The sequence below is a fragment of the Cervus canadensis genome, chromosome 30 (assembly GCF_019320065.1).
Source record: "Cervus canadensis isolate Bull #8, Minnesota chromosome 30, ASM1932006v1, whole genome shotgun sequence".
Taxonomy (NCBI): Eukaryota; Metazoa; Chordata; class Mammalia; order Artiodactyla; family Cervidae; genus Cervus; species Cervus canadensis.
In genome coordinates, this window is record NC_057415.1 from 17,802,087 (window position 1) to 17,820,859 (window position 18,773).

The following is an 18,773-nucleotide window of genomic DNA, read 5'->3' on the forward strand; positions in this document are numbered from 1 at the left end:
GTCTATCCTCTTACTAACGTTACATTGTTTTGATTTCTGTGGCTTTGCAGTAAGTTCTGAAGTCAAAAAGTCAGAGTCTTCCAATTTTGATCTTTTTCAAAATTGTTTTGGTTATTGGAATCCCTTAAAAATCCAAATAAGTTTTAGGATGAGTTTTTATATTTCTTGAAAAAATGCTATTGAGATGTTGATAGTGATTCATTGAATCTGTTTAGATTCATTTTGGGTTGTATTGACATAGTAACAATCTTGTCTTCAAATCCATAAATACAGGATGTCTTCCCATTTATTTAAGTTTGCTTTAATTTCTTTTGACAGTATTTTGCAGTTTTCAGTGTATAAGTCTTTCAACTCCTTAGTTTAATTTTTCCCAATTATTTTATTCTCTATGTTTAAATGTAATTGTTTTCTTAATTTCCTTTTCAAATTATTCATTGCTAGTGAATACAAATACAACTGACTGTGGTGTGTTGATTTTGTACCCTGCAACTTTGCTAAATTCATAAATTCTAGCAGTGTGTGTGTGTGTGTTCTTTAGGGCTATCTGCATATAACAATGTGTTATCTCCGAACAGAGGTAATTTCACTTCTTTCTTTCCAGTTTGAATGCCTTTTATTTCCTTTTCTTGCCTAATTTCTCTGGCTAGAACTTCAAGTACTATATTGAATAGAAACGGCAAAAGTGGCCATCTTTGTCTTTATCTTAGAGGAAAAGCTTTCTGATTTTTCACATCATAATGATATTTCACATCATTATGATGTTAACAATGGGTTTTTCATATATGACCTTCATCATACTGAGAATATTCTGTGTTATTTCTAGTATGTTGAGTGCTTTTGTCATGAAAGAGTGTTAGATTTTGGCAAGTGGTTTTTTGCATTAAGATGATCATAGTTTTTCAAACTTTCATTCTATTAATGGTATATTATGTTGATTGATTTTCATATATTAAATGATCCTTGCATTCCTCAGATAAATTGCACCTGGTCACGGTTTATACTCCTTCTTATATACTATTGAATGCAGTTTGCTACTTTCTGCATCAGTATTTATCAAAGGTATTAGGTTGTAATTTTTTTATTGTGATATCTTTATCTGGCCTCGATAGCAGGGTGATGCTGGCTACATATAATGATTTAGGAAGTGTTCCCACCTCTTCAGCTTTTTGGAAGAGTTTGAGAAGTATTGGTATTAATTCTTTAAATAGTACAGCTTACCAGGGAAGTCATCTTATCCTGGGGCTTTTCTTTGTTGAGAATTTCTTTTTTTCTTTATTCTTTTTCTTTTTTTTCATTTATTTTTATTAGTTGGAGGCTAATTACTTTACAATATTGTAGTGGGTTTTGTCATACATTGACATGAATCTTTTTTCTTAATAATTCAATCTCAATACTTCTTATAGGTCTATTCAGATTTTCCTGTTTCCTCTTGAGTCTGTTTTGAAAGTTTATCTGTTTCTAGGAATTTGTATACTTCATCTGAGTTATCCAGTTTGGTGGCTAAAAACTTTGCCAAATTTTTATCTTTTTAAAGCACCAAGTTTTGATTTCATTGATTTTTCTTTATTGTTTTTCTTTTCTGTATTTTGTGTATGTATCTTATTTGTAATCTTTATTATGGTATACATTTAAGTTGTTGACTTAAGATCTTTCTTTTTTAATGTAGACTTTTACAGTTCCAAATTTCCCTCTGGACATTATTGTGTTTTCCTTTTAATTTGTTCTAAGGTGATTAGATATGATAGACAGAGTACCTGAAGAGCTATGGACAGAGGTTCATGACATTGTACAGGACACAGGAATCAAACTATACCCAAGAAAAAGAAATGCAAAAGGGCAAAAATACTTGTCTGAGGAGGCCTTACAGATAGTTGTGAAAAGAAGAGAAGCTAAAGGCAAAAGAGAAAAGGAAAGATACACCCATCTGAATGCAGAGTTCCAAAGAATAGCAAGGAGAGATAAGAAAGCCTTCCTCAGTGATCAATGCAAAGAAATCGAGGAAAACAATAGAATGGGAAAGACTAGCGATCTCTTCAGGAAAATTAGACATACCAAGGGAACATTTCATCAAAGATGGAGCACAATAAAGGACAGAAATGGTATGGACCTAACAGAAGCAGAAGATATTAAAAGGTGGCAAGAATTCCCAGAATAACTGTACAAAAAAGATCTTCACAACCCAGATAATCTCGATGGTGTGATCACTCACCTAGAGCCAGACATCCTGGAATATGAAGTCAAGTGGGCCTTAGGAAGCATCACTACGAACAAAGCTAGTGGAGGAGATGGAATTCCAGTTGCGCTATTTCAAATCCTGAAAGATGATGCTGTGAAAGTGCTGCACTCAATATGCCAGCAAATTTGGAAAACTCAGCAGTGGCCACAGGACTGGAACAGGTCAGTTTTCATTCCAATCCCTAAGAAGGGCAATGCCAAAGAATACTCAAAGTACCACACAATTGCACTCATCTCACACGCTAGCAAAGTAATGCTCAAAATTCTCCAAGACAGGCTTCAACAGTACATGAACCATGAACTTCCAGATGTTCAAGCTAGAAAAGGCAGAGGAACCAGAGATCAAAGTGCCAACATCCATTAGATCATAGAAAAAGCAAGGAAATTCTAGAAAAACACCTACTTCTGTTTTACTGACCATGCTAAAGCCCTTGACTGTGTGGATCACAACAAACTGGAAAATTCTTAAGAGATGGGAATACCAGACCATGTTACCTGCCTCCTGAGAAATCTGTATGCAGGTCAAGAAGCGACAGTTAGAACCGGACGTGGAACAACGGACTGGTTCCAAATAGGAAAAGGAGTACGTCAAGGCTGTATATTGTCATCCTGCTTATTTAACCTATATGCAGAGTACATCATTCGAATGCCGGACTGGATGAAGCACAAGCTGGAATCACAAGATGAAAGCACAAGATTGCTGGGAGAAATATCAATAACCTCAGATACACAGATGACACCAGCCTTATGACAGAAAGTGAAGAGGAACAAAAGAGCCTCTTGATGAAAATGAAAGAGGAGAGTGAAAAAGTTGGCTTAAAACTCAGCATTCAAAAAACTAAGATCATGGCATCCAGTCCTGTCATGTCATGGCAAATAGATGGTGAAACAATGAAAACAGTGACAGACTTTATTTTCCTGGGCTCCAAAATCACTGCAGATGATGACTGCAGCCATGAAATTAAAAGACACTTGCTCTTTGGAAGAAAAACTATGACAAACCTAGACAGCATATTAAAAGCAGAGACATTACTTTGCTGACAAAGGTCCTTATATTCAAAGCTATGGTTTTTCCAGTAGTCATGTTATGGATGTGAGAGTTGGACTATAAAGAAAGCTGAGTGCCAGAGAATTGATGCTTTTGAACTGTGGTGTTGGAGAACACTCTTGAGAGTCCCTTGGACTGCAAGGAGATCAAACCAGTCCATTCTAAAGGAAATCAGTCCTGAATATTTATTGGAAGGGCTGAAGTTGAAACTCCAATACGTTGGCCATCTGATGCGAAGAACTGACTCATTTGAAAAGACCCTGATGCTGGGAAAGACTGAAGGCAGGAGAAGGGGACAACAGAGTGTGAGATGGTTGGATGGCATCACTGACTTAATGGACATGAGTTTGAGCACACTCTGGGAGTTGGTGATGGACAGGGAGGCCTGGCTTGCTGCAGTCCATGGGGTTGCAAAGAGTCAGACCCAACTGAGTGGCTGAACTGAAGGTGTTTTCTGGTTTTGCTTGTGATAATGTCTTTGACTATTTGGTTGTTTGAGTTTGTCATCTACTTTCTATGTATGTATGTATGTATGTGTGTGTGTGTGTGTGTGTATGCCAGTCATCTAGTTTATTAATTTCACCCATTGTGTTAGAAAGTATACTTTGTATGATTTATATCTTTCAGAATTGTTTTGTGGCCTAGTTCAGTTCAGTCGCTCCTGTGGAGCTCTTGCAGTCAAGCCCTGCTGGCCTTCAAAGCCAGTGCTTTTGGGGCTCCTACCTCTGATATCAGAGCCTCAGGCTGGGGAACCTGACTTGGGGCTCAGAGCTCTAACTCATGTGGGAGAACTTCTGCGATGTGCTTAATCTCCAGTTTGTGGATAGTCCACCTAGTGTGTATGGGATTTGATTATATTGCAAATACACCCTTCCTACCATCTTGTTTTTGTTTATTCTTTATATCCTTTGATGTAGAATATCTTTTTTGGCAGCTTTCAATCTTTTTTATTGATGGCTCCTCAGCAGTTTTGTGTGTGTGTGTGTGCTCCTGAGATGGGGTGAGCCCATGCTTTTCCTGCTGCACCATCTTGGATGAGCTCTCAGGAGTTTTATTTCACATTATTTTACATTCTTTTTAAAAATTTTCTTTAATTGTATAGTTGATTTAAACTATTTTTACTAGTTTCAAATGTACAGCATCGTGATTCAATATTTTTATAGATGTATATCATTAAAATTATTATAAAATGTTGGCTATATTCCCTGTGCTGTATAATATATCTTTGTGGCTTATTTATTTTATACATATTGGTTTATATCTCTTAATCTCCGGCCACTGTCTTGTCCCCTCTCCCTCCAGCTTCCCACTGGTAGCCACTAATTTATTTTCTGCATATCTGTGAATCTGTATCTGTTTTGTTATGTTCATTTTTTTTAAGATTCCACATATATCTGATCAGATACAGTATTTGTCTTTCTCTCTCTGACTTATTTCACTAAGCACAATACTCTCCAGCTTCATCTGTATTGATGCGAATGGCAAAATTTCATTCTTTTGGCTGAGTAATATTCCATTATATATATAAACCACATATCTTTATCCATTCATCTGTTTCTCAGGTTGTTTCCATATTTTGACTGTTGTGCATAATGCTGCTGTGAACATGCATTGAGGTACATGTATCTTTTAAATTAGTGTTTTCATTTTCTGTTGATTCATACCCAAGAATGGAATTGCTGGATCATATAGTGTTTCTAGTTTCAGTTTTTTGAAGAACCTCTATAATGTTTTCCATAGTGGCTCCACCAATTTGCATTCCTATCAACAGTGTACTAGGGTACCCTTTTATCAATATCTTTGCCAATGTTTGTTATTGGTGATCTTTTTGGTTACAGCTATGGGGAAACAGTGGAAACAGTGTCGGACTTTATTTTGGGGGGCTCCAAAATCACTGCAGATGGTGATTGCAGCCATGAAATTAAAAGATGCTTACTCCTTGGAAGGAAAGTTATGACAAACCTAGATAGCATATTAAAAAGCAGAGACATTACTTTGCCAACAAAGGTCCATCTAGTCAAGGCTGTGGTTTTTCCAGTGGTCATGTATGGATGTGAGAGTTGGACTGTGAAGAAAGCTGAGCGCCGAAAAATTGATGCTTTTGAACTGTGGTGCTGGAGAAGACCCTTGAGAGTCCCTTGGACTGCAAGGAGATCCAACAAGTCCATCCTAAAGGAGATCAGTCCTGGGTGTTCATTGGAAGGACTGATGCTGAAGCTGAAACTCCAGTACTTTGGCCACCTCATGTGAAGAGTTGACTCACTGGAAAAGACCCTGATGCTGGGAGGGATTGGGGGCAGAAGGAGAAGGGGATGACAGAGGATGAGATGGCTGGATGGCATCACCGACTCAATGGACATGAGTTTGAGTAAACTCCGGGAGTTTGTGATGGACAGGGAGGCCTGGTGTGCTGTGATTCACGGGGTTTCAGAGTCGGACATGACTGAGCAACTGAACTGAACTGATTCTGATAAGTGTAAGGTGATACCTTATTGTGGTGTTCACTTACATTTCTCTGATTACCAGTGTTTAAAAGCTTTTCATGTGCCTTGGTCATCTGTATGTTTTCTTTGAAAAATATCTATTCAAGTCCTCTGCCTATTTTTTTAATAAGGTGTTTTGTTTATATTGAGTATATGAGCTGTTTATTTATTTTGGATATTAACCCCTTATCAGTCATATAATTTGCAAATATTTTCTCACTTTCAATAGGTTCTCTTTTCTTTTGGTCAAAGGTTTCTTTACCTGTGCAACAGCTTTTAAGTTTAATTAATTCCCACTCGTTTACTTTATTTTTGTTTCCTTTGCCTTAGTTTTGTAGTCTTTAGATTATAGACCTTTTGCCTCCTTGGTTAAGTGTATTCCTGGGTATTGTATTCTCTTTGATGCAGTTTTAAATGGGATTGTTTTATTGCTTTGTCTTTCTGATAGTTGATTATTAGTGTTTAGAAAAGCAGTAGGTTTCTGTTTGTCAATCTTATATCCTACAACTTTATTGGATTCATTTATTAGTTCTTAGTTTTTTGTTAGGACTTTAGAATTTTCTATATATAATATGTCATCTGCAAATAGTGACATTTTTACTTTTTCCTTTCCAATTTGGATACCTTTTATTTCTTTTTCTTATCTGATTGCTGTGGCTAGGACTGCCAGTACTATGTTGGAAGTGGCAAAAGTGGGCATCCTCATCTTGTTCCTGATTTTAGAAGAAACAGCTGAGTATGTTAGCTGTCAGCGTGTCATAAATGGCTTTTATTATGTTGAAATATGTTTTTTTCTGTATCAGCTTTGATGTGAGTCCTTATCATGAATGGAAGTTGGATTTTGTCAAACGTTTTTCCTGTGTCTGTTGAAATGATCATGTGATTTTTATCCTTACTTTTGTTAATGTGGTGTATCACACTGATTGACTTGTGGGTTTTGAGCTATCTTTGCATCTGTGGAATAAATCACACTTGATTATGGTATATGGTCATTTTTATATCTTGTTGAATTTGGTTTGCTAATATTTCTGAGGGTATTTGTGTCTGTATTCATCAGAGATATTGAAGTAATTTTATTTTTGGGGTAATGTCTTTTTCTAAATTTTATCAGGGTAATAATAGCCTCGTAGAATGAATTTGGGAGTGTTCCCTCCTCCTCATTTGTTGGAATTGTTTGTGATGCTAGGTATTAGCTCTTCTTATTATAGTTGGTAGAATTTCCCTGGGAAGCCATCTGTTCCTGGACTTTTGTTTGCTGGGAGTTTTTTTTTGAACACTAATTCAGTTTCTTATTGATCTGTTCAGTTTGTTTATTTCTTTCTGATTCAGTCTTTGAATACTTTGTGTTTCTCAGATTTTTATCCATTCCTTCTAGGTTGTTCACTTTGTTGGCATATAACTGTCTATAGTATTCTGTGACAGTATTGTGTTTCACTGATATTGGTTGTAATCTTCTGTTTCCTAAATACTTTGCTTATTTGAATTCTCTTTTTTTTCTTAATGAGCCTAGCTAAAAGCTTATCAATCTTGTTTATCCTTTAAAAAAATCAGCTCTTGCTTCCATTGATGTTTTCTATTTTTTGTCTCTATTTTATTCATTTCCTCTTTGATCTATTATTTTTCAATAAAGATCAGTAAAAATATTATTTTAAAATAATGCCTTAATTATTTCTTTACTTGTGCTGACTTGAGCTTTGTTCTTTTTCTAATTCATTTAGGTGGAAGATAGCTTGATTTTTCTTGTATGCTCAGATATGTGTGTATCATTATAATCTCCCCTATTACATCTACTTTTGCTGCATCACATCAGTGGTACAAAGGTGTGTTTTTGTTTTTATTTCTTTCTTTTTTTCTGATTTCCTCTTTGATTTCTTCACTGACCCATTGTTTCTTTTAAAGACATGTTATTTAAGCTCCATGTGTTTGTGTTTTTTCTTTCGGTAACTGGTTTCTAGTTTCATACTGTTGTGGTTGGAAAAAAAAAGCATGATGTAATTTCAGTGTTCTTATATTTATTGACACTTGTTTTGTGGCCTAGTCTACGATCTATCCTGGAGCACATTTCCGTGTGAACTTGAAAAGAATTTACATTCTGCTGTTTTGGGATGGAATGTCCTATATATTTATCTATTATGTACATCTGGTCTAGTGTGTCATTTAAGACCACTATTTCCTTATTGATTTTCCATCTGTTTGAATCTGTTCCTTGATGTGAGTGGAGTGTTAAACTCTCCTACTATTTTTCTATTATTGTCAGTTTCTTGTTTTTATGTCTGTTAATATTTGTTTTCCATAAATTTAGTTGCACCTATATGGGATGCGTATATATTAATGAATGTTATATTCTTTTTTTAATTGATCACTATATCATTATATAATGCCCTTCGTTTTCTTTTTTATGGACTTTCCTTTAAAGTCTTATTTGTAAGATGTAAGTATTGATACCAGCTTTCTTGTCATTTTCATTTGCATGAAAAATAGTCTGCATGTCTTTTGAAAAACTTATTTATTTTAACTTATTTTTTGCCTATGCTGTGTCTTCATTGCTCCTTGCAGGCTTTCTCTAGTTGTGGTGAGCAGGGTCTACTCTCTAGTTGCAGTGCACAGGCTTTTCATTGCAGTGACTTCTTTCATTGCAGAGCTGAATCTCTAGACTTAGTCTTCAGTAGTTGTAGGCATGTTGGCTCAGTAGTTGTGGCACATGGGCTTAGTAGCCCCACAGCATGTAGAATCTTCCTAGGCCAGGGATTAAACCCAACACCCCTGCACTGAAAGCTGGATTCTTAATAACTAGACTACCAGGGAAATCCTAGTGTGTGTGTCTTTAAAAGAGAGTCTCTTGCACACAAATGGGTCCAGTTATCTGCTCTGTCTTTTGATTGAAACATTTAAAGTGATTATATACAGGTGTGCATTTAACTGCTATTTTGTTACTTGTTTTCTGGTTATTTTTGTCATTCTATATCCTTTTCTTCTTCCTTTAGTTTCTTCCCTTTGATTTGATTATTTTCTTTAGTGATATGCTTGTGTTACTTTCTCCCTATTTTTTGTGTATCCATTGTAGTATTTTGATTTGTGGTTACCATGAGGTTCATATATATTGACCTATATATCTGTTTTTTTTTTAACTGGTAGCCATTCTAAAGGACATTTTACTAGCCTCCCCTATGTTTTGTGTTTTTGATGTCATATTTTACATCTTCATGTATATACATTAACTTTATTGTAGTTATACTGGATTTTCTAACTTTTATCTTTTAATCTTTGTACTAGCTTATGTTGAGTGATTGACCCACAGCCTTTTCTGTATATTTGTGTTTACTTGTGGGGTTTTTCCTTTTCTATAAATTCTTACTGGCATCACCGACTCATGGACATGAGTTTGAGCAAACTCCAGGAGTTGGTGATGGACAGGGAAGCCTGGCATGCTGCAATCCATGGGGTCTCAAAGAGTCAGACATCAGTCACTACTGAGTGATCAAACCGAACTGAACTGGTAAATTCTTACATCTTGTTGTACCCCTTTCTTTTCCACATGGGGAAAAGAATTTAAGACTACTTTTAGGATTGGTTTAATATTGACAAACTCCTTTAGTTTTTCTTTATTTGAGAAGTTTTTTATTTCCCTTTCAACTCTGAATGATAGTCTTACTGGAAATAATCCTAGTTGTAGGTTTTTCCCTTTTACCACTCTGAGTATGTCATGCCATTCCCTTTTGGCCTGCAAACTTTCTGCAGAAAAATCAGCTGATAGACATGGGTATTCCTTTGTCTGTGACTTTTTCTCTGGCTACCTTTAATTTTTCTCTTTAATTTAACTTTTCCCATTTTAACTATGATACATCTTGGTCTATATCTCTCAGTTCATCTTGTTTGGAATACTCTGAATACCTGAATATCTGTTTCCTTCTTCAGGTTCAGGAAATTTTCAGCCATAATTTCATTAAATACATTTTCAACCCTCTTCACTCTCTCTCTTCTCTTCTGGAACCTCTATAATGTGAATGTTAGCATACTTGATGTTGTCTCAGAGGTTCCTTAAACTGTTCTCATATTTTAAAAATTTGTTTATTTTTTTTACCATTCTGGTTGGGTGATTTCCATTATTCTGTCTTCCAGGTCACTTATGCATTCTTCTCTATTACTTAGAGAAGTAATTATTTCTTTCTAGTATGTTTTTCATTTTAGTTATTTCATTCTTCAATTCCGACTGGTTTTTGTACTTTCTAGTTCCTTGTTAAAATTCTCTCTGTGTTCATCTGTTCTTTTCCCTAGTTTGTTTAACATTCTTATTTCCAGTGCTTTGAACTCATTATCTGGTAAATTCTCTCTGTTCTCATTGGTGGTTTTTTCATTCTTCTTTCATTTGAAAGACATTGCTTTGTTTTCTCACTTTGCTTAGCATTTTCTCTTGCCGTGAAATTAGGTGAAACTGTTACCTATCCTGATCTTGATGTATTGTACTTAATGTGGAAGCATCTCTATGCCGTCTGCCTGTGCTCAGTAGTTTTGATGTGAAAGCTGGATCTGATGTGAACATGGGTCATGTCTCCCCCCGGGTGTGCTGTCTGGTATCACCTGGTGGGTGATGGGGCTGGAGGTGGAGGGACTAGAGCCATAGCCAAGTGTGAGCCGAAGCTTCTTCTATGCTGACTGGTCATCACTACCTATCAGGGGTGGGGACTTGTCCCCAGGTGCTGAAGCAGGAGTGGTATTCAAGCTGGTTGCTTTCCCTGTAAGTATGCACTCTACCCTCTCCTAGAAATGGCACTTTTGCCCCAGGAAGCACAGTGCCAGAGAAGAAAGGGCTGCAGTGGGCACCAGGTGTGGGGCAGGGTGTACACTGGGACAGTCCCAGCAGGCTAGTCAGCTCCAATCAGCTCCTGATCTGCTGCCTCTGAGTACCAGCAGTGGCTGTACTTGCCCCATTTATATGCAGGGTTAGGTCTGAGGCAGCTCCTCCCCCAGCTACACACGCTCCTTAGCAATGGTAGCTTTCAACCTGGTGGGAAATCTCCAGAGGTAGAGGGGCTGGGCACATGCTAGGCGGTTTCATGAAACTCTCCAGAATGCCATCCTACACTTCATTCCTGGGAGTAAGCAAACTTGGGTCTAGGTTTCTAGGTTTCTCACCCTCCTCGAAGTCCAATGATTTTCAGACCACTGAAGAAGACTTATATCCTTCTGGAACTCCTCTACTGTAAATGTCAGCATGTTGGGCCCCAGGGCTGAAGTACCAAATATGTAGGTCAAATCACCACCAGGAGAGATCTAGCGACCACCGCATATCACCCTTCTCTTCTGTGGGCCCAGAGCTCAGCCTGATAGCTCTTTTTCCTTCTTACGTGACTCATATGGCTCTTTCTTTTACAGCTTTTATTTTAGAAAAATTTTTCTTTCCATTTCCAGTTTATTTTCAGAGAAAGTTGCTCCATGTATTAGATGTATTTTTGATGCGTTCCTGGGGGAAGGTGAGGTTGGCATTGAAAGGTTGTTGCTGAACGATAAGACGCGGGATTCTTGGCCTCCGGAGGAGACGAATTCAATCCAGGGCCAGAGACGAGGCTGGATCTCTCAGAGCTTTTGTGTAATAAAGTTTTATTAAAGTATAAAGGAGACAGAGAAAGCTTCTGACTTAGGCATCAGAAGGGGGCAAAAGAGTATCCCCCTCCTTGTCTTTAGCTGTATGTTATATAGTCACTCACAGTCTGTTAAAGAAAAGAAAGGAATGTCATAAAATTTAAAATGGCACCAGATAATTCATCCCTGGCCAAAAAACGATTGACTTGAATCTTGTAGAAGGGCAGAATACCAACAAATAGTTTCGTTTACGTAGATTAGGGGAACAATACCTGAGTAAGTAGGTTGGGCCATTTGGCGGAACCAACTTGAAGATAGAGTCTGGGGTACATTAACATAGCTTAAGACAACATTTCCATAAGAAAAAGAAATGTATTGGTTAACTCAAGGTTTGTGAGTAGTTAGTTTCAGGTGAAACCAGGTGTCATGGCAACACAGCATTTTAAAAGAAACCTCCTTTTAAATTTGTACAGAGAAGAAAAAATACCTGGTTTTTTTCCTCCTGCCGCTTAAGAGAGATAAAAATGTCTGGCACTTGCAGCCTCTTTCCTCCATTTGGAGACCCCTGGCCTTCCTGCCTGTTACCCTCTCAGCATCATCTTCCTACTCTGCCATCCTGATCTCCTCTCCTCCATCCTTTACTTTCAGCGTCTTTGTGTTTTTTGTATCTAAAGTGAGTATTTGTAGACAGCATATAGATCACTTGTGCTTTTTTATCCAGTCTGCCAATCTTTTATTTGGAGATTTCAATCCACTTACATTAAAAGTAATTATGGATAATAAAGGGTTTCTACTGTTTTTTTTTTCTGTATGTCTTACAGTTTTTTATTCCTCAATTACTTCATTATTGCCTTTTAAAAATTTTTAGGTTTTTTTTTTTGTAGTGTGTTGTTTTGATTCCTCCCCTTTTTAACTTTTCTGTATATATTTTTATTTTCTTATTGATTATCTTAGTGTTTACAATTAAATCTTAACCTTATAACAGCTTTATTTGAATGATTCCACCTTGTTTCCATAGTGTGAGAACACTACTTCTGTTTGTCTCCATCCCTTCTCCTTTGTGTTTTTTGCATAGATTGCATCTTTATACATTGTGCACCCATTCACATGGATTTATAACTGTTATATAATGCATTTACCTTTTAAATCATATAAGGGCAAAATAAAACCAAAATTACAATAGTATTGGCTTACATATTTAGCTATATAGTTGCTTCATTTATTTCTTCTCATGACTTTTGAGTTACTATTTTCCTTTCATTCCAACCTGAAATGAAAGTTTTTCATTTAGCGTTTCTTGTGAAGCAAATCTTTTTTTTTTTTTAAGCAAATCTTTTAGTAACAACCTGCCTTTGTTTTTGCTTATCCAGAAGTCTTAATTTCTCTTTCAACCTGCTCAGTGTAGAATCTTGGTTGACAATCTTTTCTTTCTGTACTTCAAGTATTTTTTCCTGTGTTTACTTTTCTCTTCTTGATAGGCTCTGTACACTTATCTTCTTCTTTTTTTTTTCCTTTTTGTTTCTTAGAATTGACTATTTCAATTATATGGTCTCAAATTTGCTGATTCTTTTTCTGCCTCCTCAGATCTGCTTTTGAGCTCCTCTAGTGGAATTTTAATTTCAGTTATTATCCTTTTTAGCTCTAATATTTCAGCTCTGATATTTTATAACTTCTTTTACTTCATTGATATTTTCATGTTCATTCATCATTGTCCTGATTTCCTTTTTGTCCATGTTTCCTTTAATTCTTTGAACATATTTAAAACAGTTGATTTAAAGTCTTTATTTTGTAAGTACAGTGTCTAGACTTCTTCAGGGACAGTTTCTATTAATGAGTTTTCCCCTTTGTATGGATCATACTTTCCATTTTCCGTGTGTAAATATTTGTGATTTCTTGGTGAAAACTGGACATCCAAATATTATAAGTGATAACTCTGGAAAACAAGAGTACTGCCTTCCCCAGCATTTGCTGGTTTTATTTGCTGAAGGCTTAGCTAGTAGTCTTTTTTTTTTCCAAATTGTATTCTATTATATATTATTTCAAGATATCAGGGATAATTCTGTGTTACACAGTAAATTCTTGATGCTTATCTTTTTATGTATAGTTTGTATCTGTTAATACTTCTTATTTGTGCTCCAAGAATTTCTTGATTTTTCTAGGTCTTTAATAGTTCCATCTGCATTTTAGAAACAGCCTGTATATATCTACAAAATAGCCTTATTGGATTTTTATTCTGATTGTATTAAGTCTGTTGATCATCTGGGTAAGATTTGACACGTTAACAGTAGCAAGTCTATTATAAACATGACTTTGTTTATGTCTAATTTTCTCTCAGTGAAGTTTTGTAGTTTTCACTGTAAAGTTGTTACACGTCTTTCATTAAATTTAACCTGAGATAGTTGATATTTTGGAATGTGATTATAAATTTTATTGCTTTAAAATATCCTTTTACAGATTATGTTGGTGGTAAATATTGTAGTAAATAACTGTAAATATGGTTATTGTTTGTACCTTGTATTCTGCAATCTCGCTAAATCTACTTCTTCGTTCTAGAAATTGATTTGTCTGCTCTTTTTGGTTTTCTCCATACACAGTCTTGTCGTCTGCAAATAAGGATGGTTTTCCTTTTTCTTTTCAGTCTGTGTTCCTTATTCCTTTTCTTTTATTGGCTGGAACTTTCCCATACAGTGTTGGCTAGAGGCAAGGGCAGCAAGGGGCAAGGGAAAATACATTTGGCATTTCACCATTGGCACAGGGCTGGCTGTGGGTTCTACAGAGGCCCTTCCAGATGGAGGAGGGACCCTCCAGCTTCAGCCTCTGTGCTTTCTGTGAGGGAGTGTGGGACTTCTCAGATACTCCCCCTGCATCTGTGGGGAGCATCACATGGACTTCTCCTTTGGTGTGTAACTGTGGTGAGTTGCAGTGATTTTTGCTGGGACAACATCATTGCATTTGTGGGGCAAAACCTCACTTGGCTCTGATGTTTTATCTCTTTTTTTTATAGTTGCTTGGTTGTGTCTGCCAACATTTTGTCTAGAGAGTTTGAAGGCTGTTGGTCCGTCATCTCTTTTCTTGCAGTAGCTTCATCAGGTTTCTGCGTCATGGCCATGTTGGTCTCACTAACCATTACAGCTCATTTCCCTGTCCTCGTGGTGCTTCTCTTCTGGGGCTGTACCCGAGCTGCAGGGAGCCGAGGAGCCGCCCTGCCCCCGACTCCAGATCTCTGGGCGCCCAGCTGTCCTGGACCTCCCATAATGGCCCTGACTAGTCAAGCAGGAGGTCTTTGGGTAGGGGGGTGTGGTTCCCTCACTGTGACTCAGGGTTTAGGTCCGGCTGGGTCTGCTTTGAAGCCCACTCTGGCTGGTGGACATTCACGGCCTGTGGCTGCCTTCTTGCCCCACACTTTCACTCTGATGTCAGCCATTAAAAGGTGCCCCAGGGCAGGTCCTGAGACCACCCTCTCCTGAGGATGGGGGAACTGCAGGGACCCCCAAGGCCCCTGAGTGATGCCAGCTGACTGAAGCCATGTTTCTTGTCTTATAGATGAACACATCTCGAACAGCAATGGGGATGCCATGTCTGGCCCCGGTACCCAGCGCTGTACCCACCGTGGTCATTCCTGGAGCTGCCTCAGCCCTTCCTGTGCCCATGCCAGGTACTGCCCTCTCCTGCCTCCCAGCCCCACCTTTGGGCCAGTATGGAAGCCTGATCCCAGCTCCAGTGTCCTGGGGTCCCTGGGCAGCCCAGGCAGGCAGCCGGAGCCCCAGCAGGGGGCCAAGCCTGGGGGCAGCAGATGCGCCAGCCCTCCCTGTGTTCTTCCGGCCAACTGTGGTCAGCATGCCCGGCCCCAGGCTGCAGATCATGTAGCTCTCTGTCTCACTACTTGCCAGTGGAAGACACTGAACAGCCTGGAGGAGTCGGGTTGTGGTTTGGCCTCCGAGTCCTGCCCTGCCTGCTCATGGGTGCCCAGCCAGGGAGCTGGCACATGGGCAGCAATCCTCGCTTCCTTTATTGCTGCAGACCTTGTTTCCTCTTAGGTTCCCGTGGTCAACACTTGCTGTCTTTGCACTCACTTCCTGTACTTGAATTGATGGTTAGAACGTTGTAATAACCCTGCAGAAGTACAGTGCCTTGAATTCCAGCTTTTCCATTCCCGATGGAAAGAGGTGTTTTAAAAAAACCGTGTATCAGAAAAGGTGTATTTCATTTATAGTTGGTTTGTGCTTTGATATCTCTATTTCCCATTTTAAGTTGCAGAGATATGAATGGTTTACAAATCTGAAGCGAAAGTCTGATCTTTTCTGTTGTACCTGCTTTAAAAAAATTGAACTAGTGACCTTGAATATTGAAGAGTTGCAAATGCTAGAGTAACTCTGCTTTGTACTCATAAAATGAGATCTCTCCAGCGGTATGGTCACAGATAGCAAACAGATGGACAAATTCCCTCAACTGCAGTGCCGTGGGCACTGCCAGCAAACTTCCCAGGGGTGCATGGTAATTGGGGCAGTGCATTGCTAATGGTAGTTGATCTCTTAGTCAGGAATGTTCGCATCTATGTTTGGCTACGTGGAACCTGCTGTAAAGTGCTGGGTGAGCAGACATGATCCAAAGCCTGCAGGGCTGCTGCGAGTGTGGGAGAGGTAAAGGTGTGTGTCTGGAGGTGCCGAAGCACAGGCAGGCCACCTGCTCTGCAGACAGAGTGTGGCCCCTTCTGCTCAGGGGGCCCACCAACCTCCCCTCCCAGCCTGCCTTCCTTTTCTGTTCTTTGCACAGAGGCCTGTGGCCACCTGGGTGGGCCTGGCTTTCCCATGTGCTCACAGGCTACTCCGCCCACCTCTGGCCTCCAGACTGTTCTCCAGGCACCAAGCCATCATGCTGGGGGGTAGGAGTGTTCCTCTCCTGGAAATTTCAGTGGTATCCTCATCTCAGACAGGCACCAAACAGCCCAGGGTGGGAGCTGAAGGCCCCACTCCCCACTGGCCAAGATGTTTCCCATTTCCCACTGGGAGGCAGCTGGTTGGGCTGCCCAGTTGTGAATTGTATAGTTCTGCTGTACTTTGGGACTTCACTAGGACTGGCTGAATTCTTTTGGTTTAAATGTATCATTCCATCAATTCAGTTAGAATTGAATTTTCTAGGTGATTATGCAGAATCTTCTGCCAGGGCATGACGCTATAGTAAGAGATTTCTGTTCTCTGTAATGTGCCCCTGGGTCCTTGGGTTGAGAATCCTGTGCGCCGGGTTCCTGCGGGTGGTGGAAACTGCCCTCTTCCCGCTCCCCTGCTGTACCAGACATGCGGTTTGGAGTCCTGGCCTGTAACAGGAATGGTCAGTGGCACAGGCTCTCCAAGAGATTGTATATTTGAAGGAGAAAAATAAACATTTTTGCTTGAAAACAGTGTGGAGCCACATCTTTTTCTTAACTTCTGGCCACATAGAAGCTGAACCAGCCAGTCTCATAGGGAGCATTGGGTGGGCAGCCCTGGCAGGCAGCACTGCTCTGGCCTGGCACAGCTTCACTCTCAGCAACACGCCTGCTGTCAGCACCTCGCCCAGGAGGCCGGGGTGGCCAGGAGGGGCCGGGGGGCTGAGTGGCAGGTGCTGTCTTCCTGGCAGGATCTGGTGTGACTGACGCTGAGCCGACCTAACTCGGAGGATGAGAGTGGGGTGTTGGGCAGGGCTCGTAGGCCAGCTCTGCGGCTCGGGGCCTAGGTTGGCCTGTTCACTCGGCTTTCAGACTCAGAATCTGAACTGCATTTGGATGTACAGTGGCCTCTGCCTATGGAGGGTATGAGTCTCATGGCCAACCGAAAGGTGTCTCTGACCCCTGTCCATGTTGTCTAACAGAAAGCCAGGTTTGTGTGACTCGCTCTGGACAGAGCTGGGTGGGGGGCCCTGGGCCACCTGCTCTCAGGTCACCTGAGGGGCTCTGCTGTCCCGCAGGTGCAGGTTGGGGGAGGCCCCCTGCGGGGCTCAGCACGTTCTCCTGGCTCGCCGGCCCTGATGCTCGGCCGGCGGTGCCCCTGCATGGCTGCTGCACGCACTCAAGCTGGGGGTGGTGGTTCCTCCCACTGCACCCAGCTGGGGTCACGGCCCTGACCTGTTTGTCCTGTTTCCACCAAGGTGCAGTCAGGCGTTGTGCTCCGGCCACCCGCAGTGCTCCACCTCAGCACTGGCTCTGGGCAGAGGCCGGGGCGGCTTGGGGTGCTGTTCTGCTTGCTATGCCCAAGGAGCCAGGGGTCCCTCCCTCTCCCGAGCAACAGTTGTGCGGACCCTGGGAGACCCTGCCTGGTTTGGGCGGTTGCTCAGTATGGAAGGTGGCCAGGTGGCAGAGGCAGCCAGGAGTGTTATCTGTGTAGTGCCTGGGTCGTGGTCAGGCAGCCCGGCCCTCCAAGGAGTGTGACCGCTCTGGTGTCACTATTCCAACGTCCAGGGCCTCACATGGTCACGGCAGGCCTATAATGAGCTGTGGCGGTTTTGTTTTCTAGATTCTGAAAGTGAGAAGCCCGACTGAGCCCAGGCAGGCCGACCCAGACCCAGACGCCAGGCCCCGTGTCATCTCACGCAGAGAAGGCGAGCCCACGCCTCGCGTCCGGTTCACCATGTTTTGTAATCACTTTCTAAGCATTTTTTATTCACAATTGGAAACACAAATGTAAGCAAGAATAAAAAAATATTTTGGGGGAAACGGGACTTTGGTTTTTCAAACTCTCCTTTCTGGTGGTCCCCAGACAGGCAGGTAACCTGCAATGGTGGTAAGTGTATGAGGGTGTTGGAGAAACTCCTGGGATCGCACAGCTGGACGGGTCTGGGGGTAAGTACCCTTAGCTAAGGGGCTCTTGAATATAGGGATGGACACTTTCTATGGTGCTTAATAGTGCCCAGGGTAGCTCAAGGTCCTTGTGTCCAGACAGCAGCTAGGATGGATCAGATGTGTGATAAAGACCCAGCTCTCAGAGAAGCAGTTGAGGTTGTGGATTGCAGGCATCCTGGCCCCAATTTTCAGGCATTCTCCTCCTTCACACCCAGGACAGCCCCATTCTGTGCAGAGCCCTGGAGGCTGAACAGTGATGCCCATCTCCAGTGATGGCTCCTTGGCCCATCCAGGCTTGGGCCTTTGCGCACACAGCTCCATTCATTATGCTGCCCCTCAGGCTTCCTTACTCTGTGTCACTTGAAGACTCATGATCATACATCCCCCAGGCACAGGACAGGCATCCACGTGGCTTGAAATGACCCTTCCTTCAGATTTCACATACACCACTGGGAGGGGCCAGGCCCAGGTCTGAAACCCCTGGCTTCAGTAGGTGGTAGGATCGGCCCAGTGGCCCTTGCAGGGCTGCACCACCACCCTGGTAGGGTGTCCGAAGCACGGTGTGAAAGCCAGGAAACCGGCTAGTGGCTTCACAGAGTAGCGTGCAGTAGTA

At 40.9% G+C, this 18,773-nt stretch overlaps 1 protein-coding gene across 6 annotated transcripts in view; it reads left to right on the top strand.

Annotated features, from left to right (window-relative positions):
* The window catches only part of WNK2 (WNK lysine deficient protein kinase 2), a 144,299-nt gene extending 126,260 nt beyond the window's left edge, over positions 1 to 18,039 (top strand). For all 6 annotated transcript variants that reach the window (XM_043453402.1, XM_043453404.1, XM_043453405.1 and 3 more), the window contains 2 exons: positions 14,890 to 15,001; positions 17,835 to 18,039. In XM_043453402.1, the coding sequence (XP_043309337.1) occupies positions 14,890 to 15,001; positions 17,835 to 17,860 (138 nt within the window). In that variant the 3' untranslated portion in view covers positions 17,861 to 18,039. The remainder of the gene's footprint in view (positions 1 to 14,889; positions 15,002 to 17,834) is intronic.
* Positions 18,040 to 18,773: the final 734 nt, after the last annotated feature.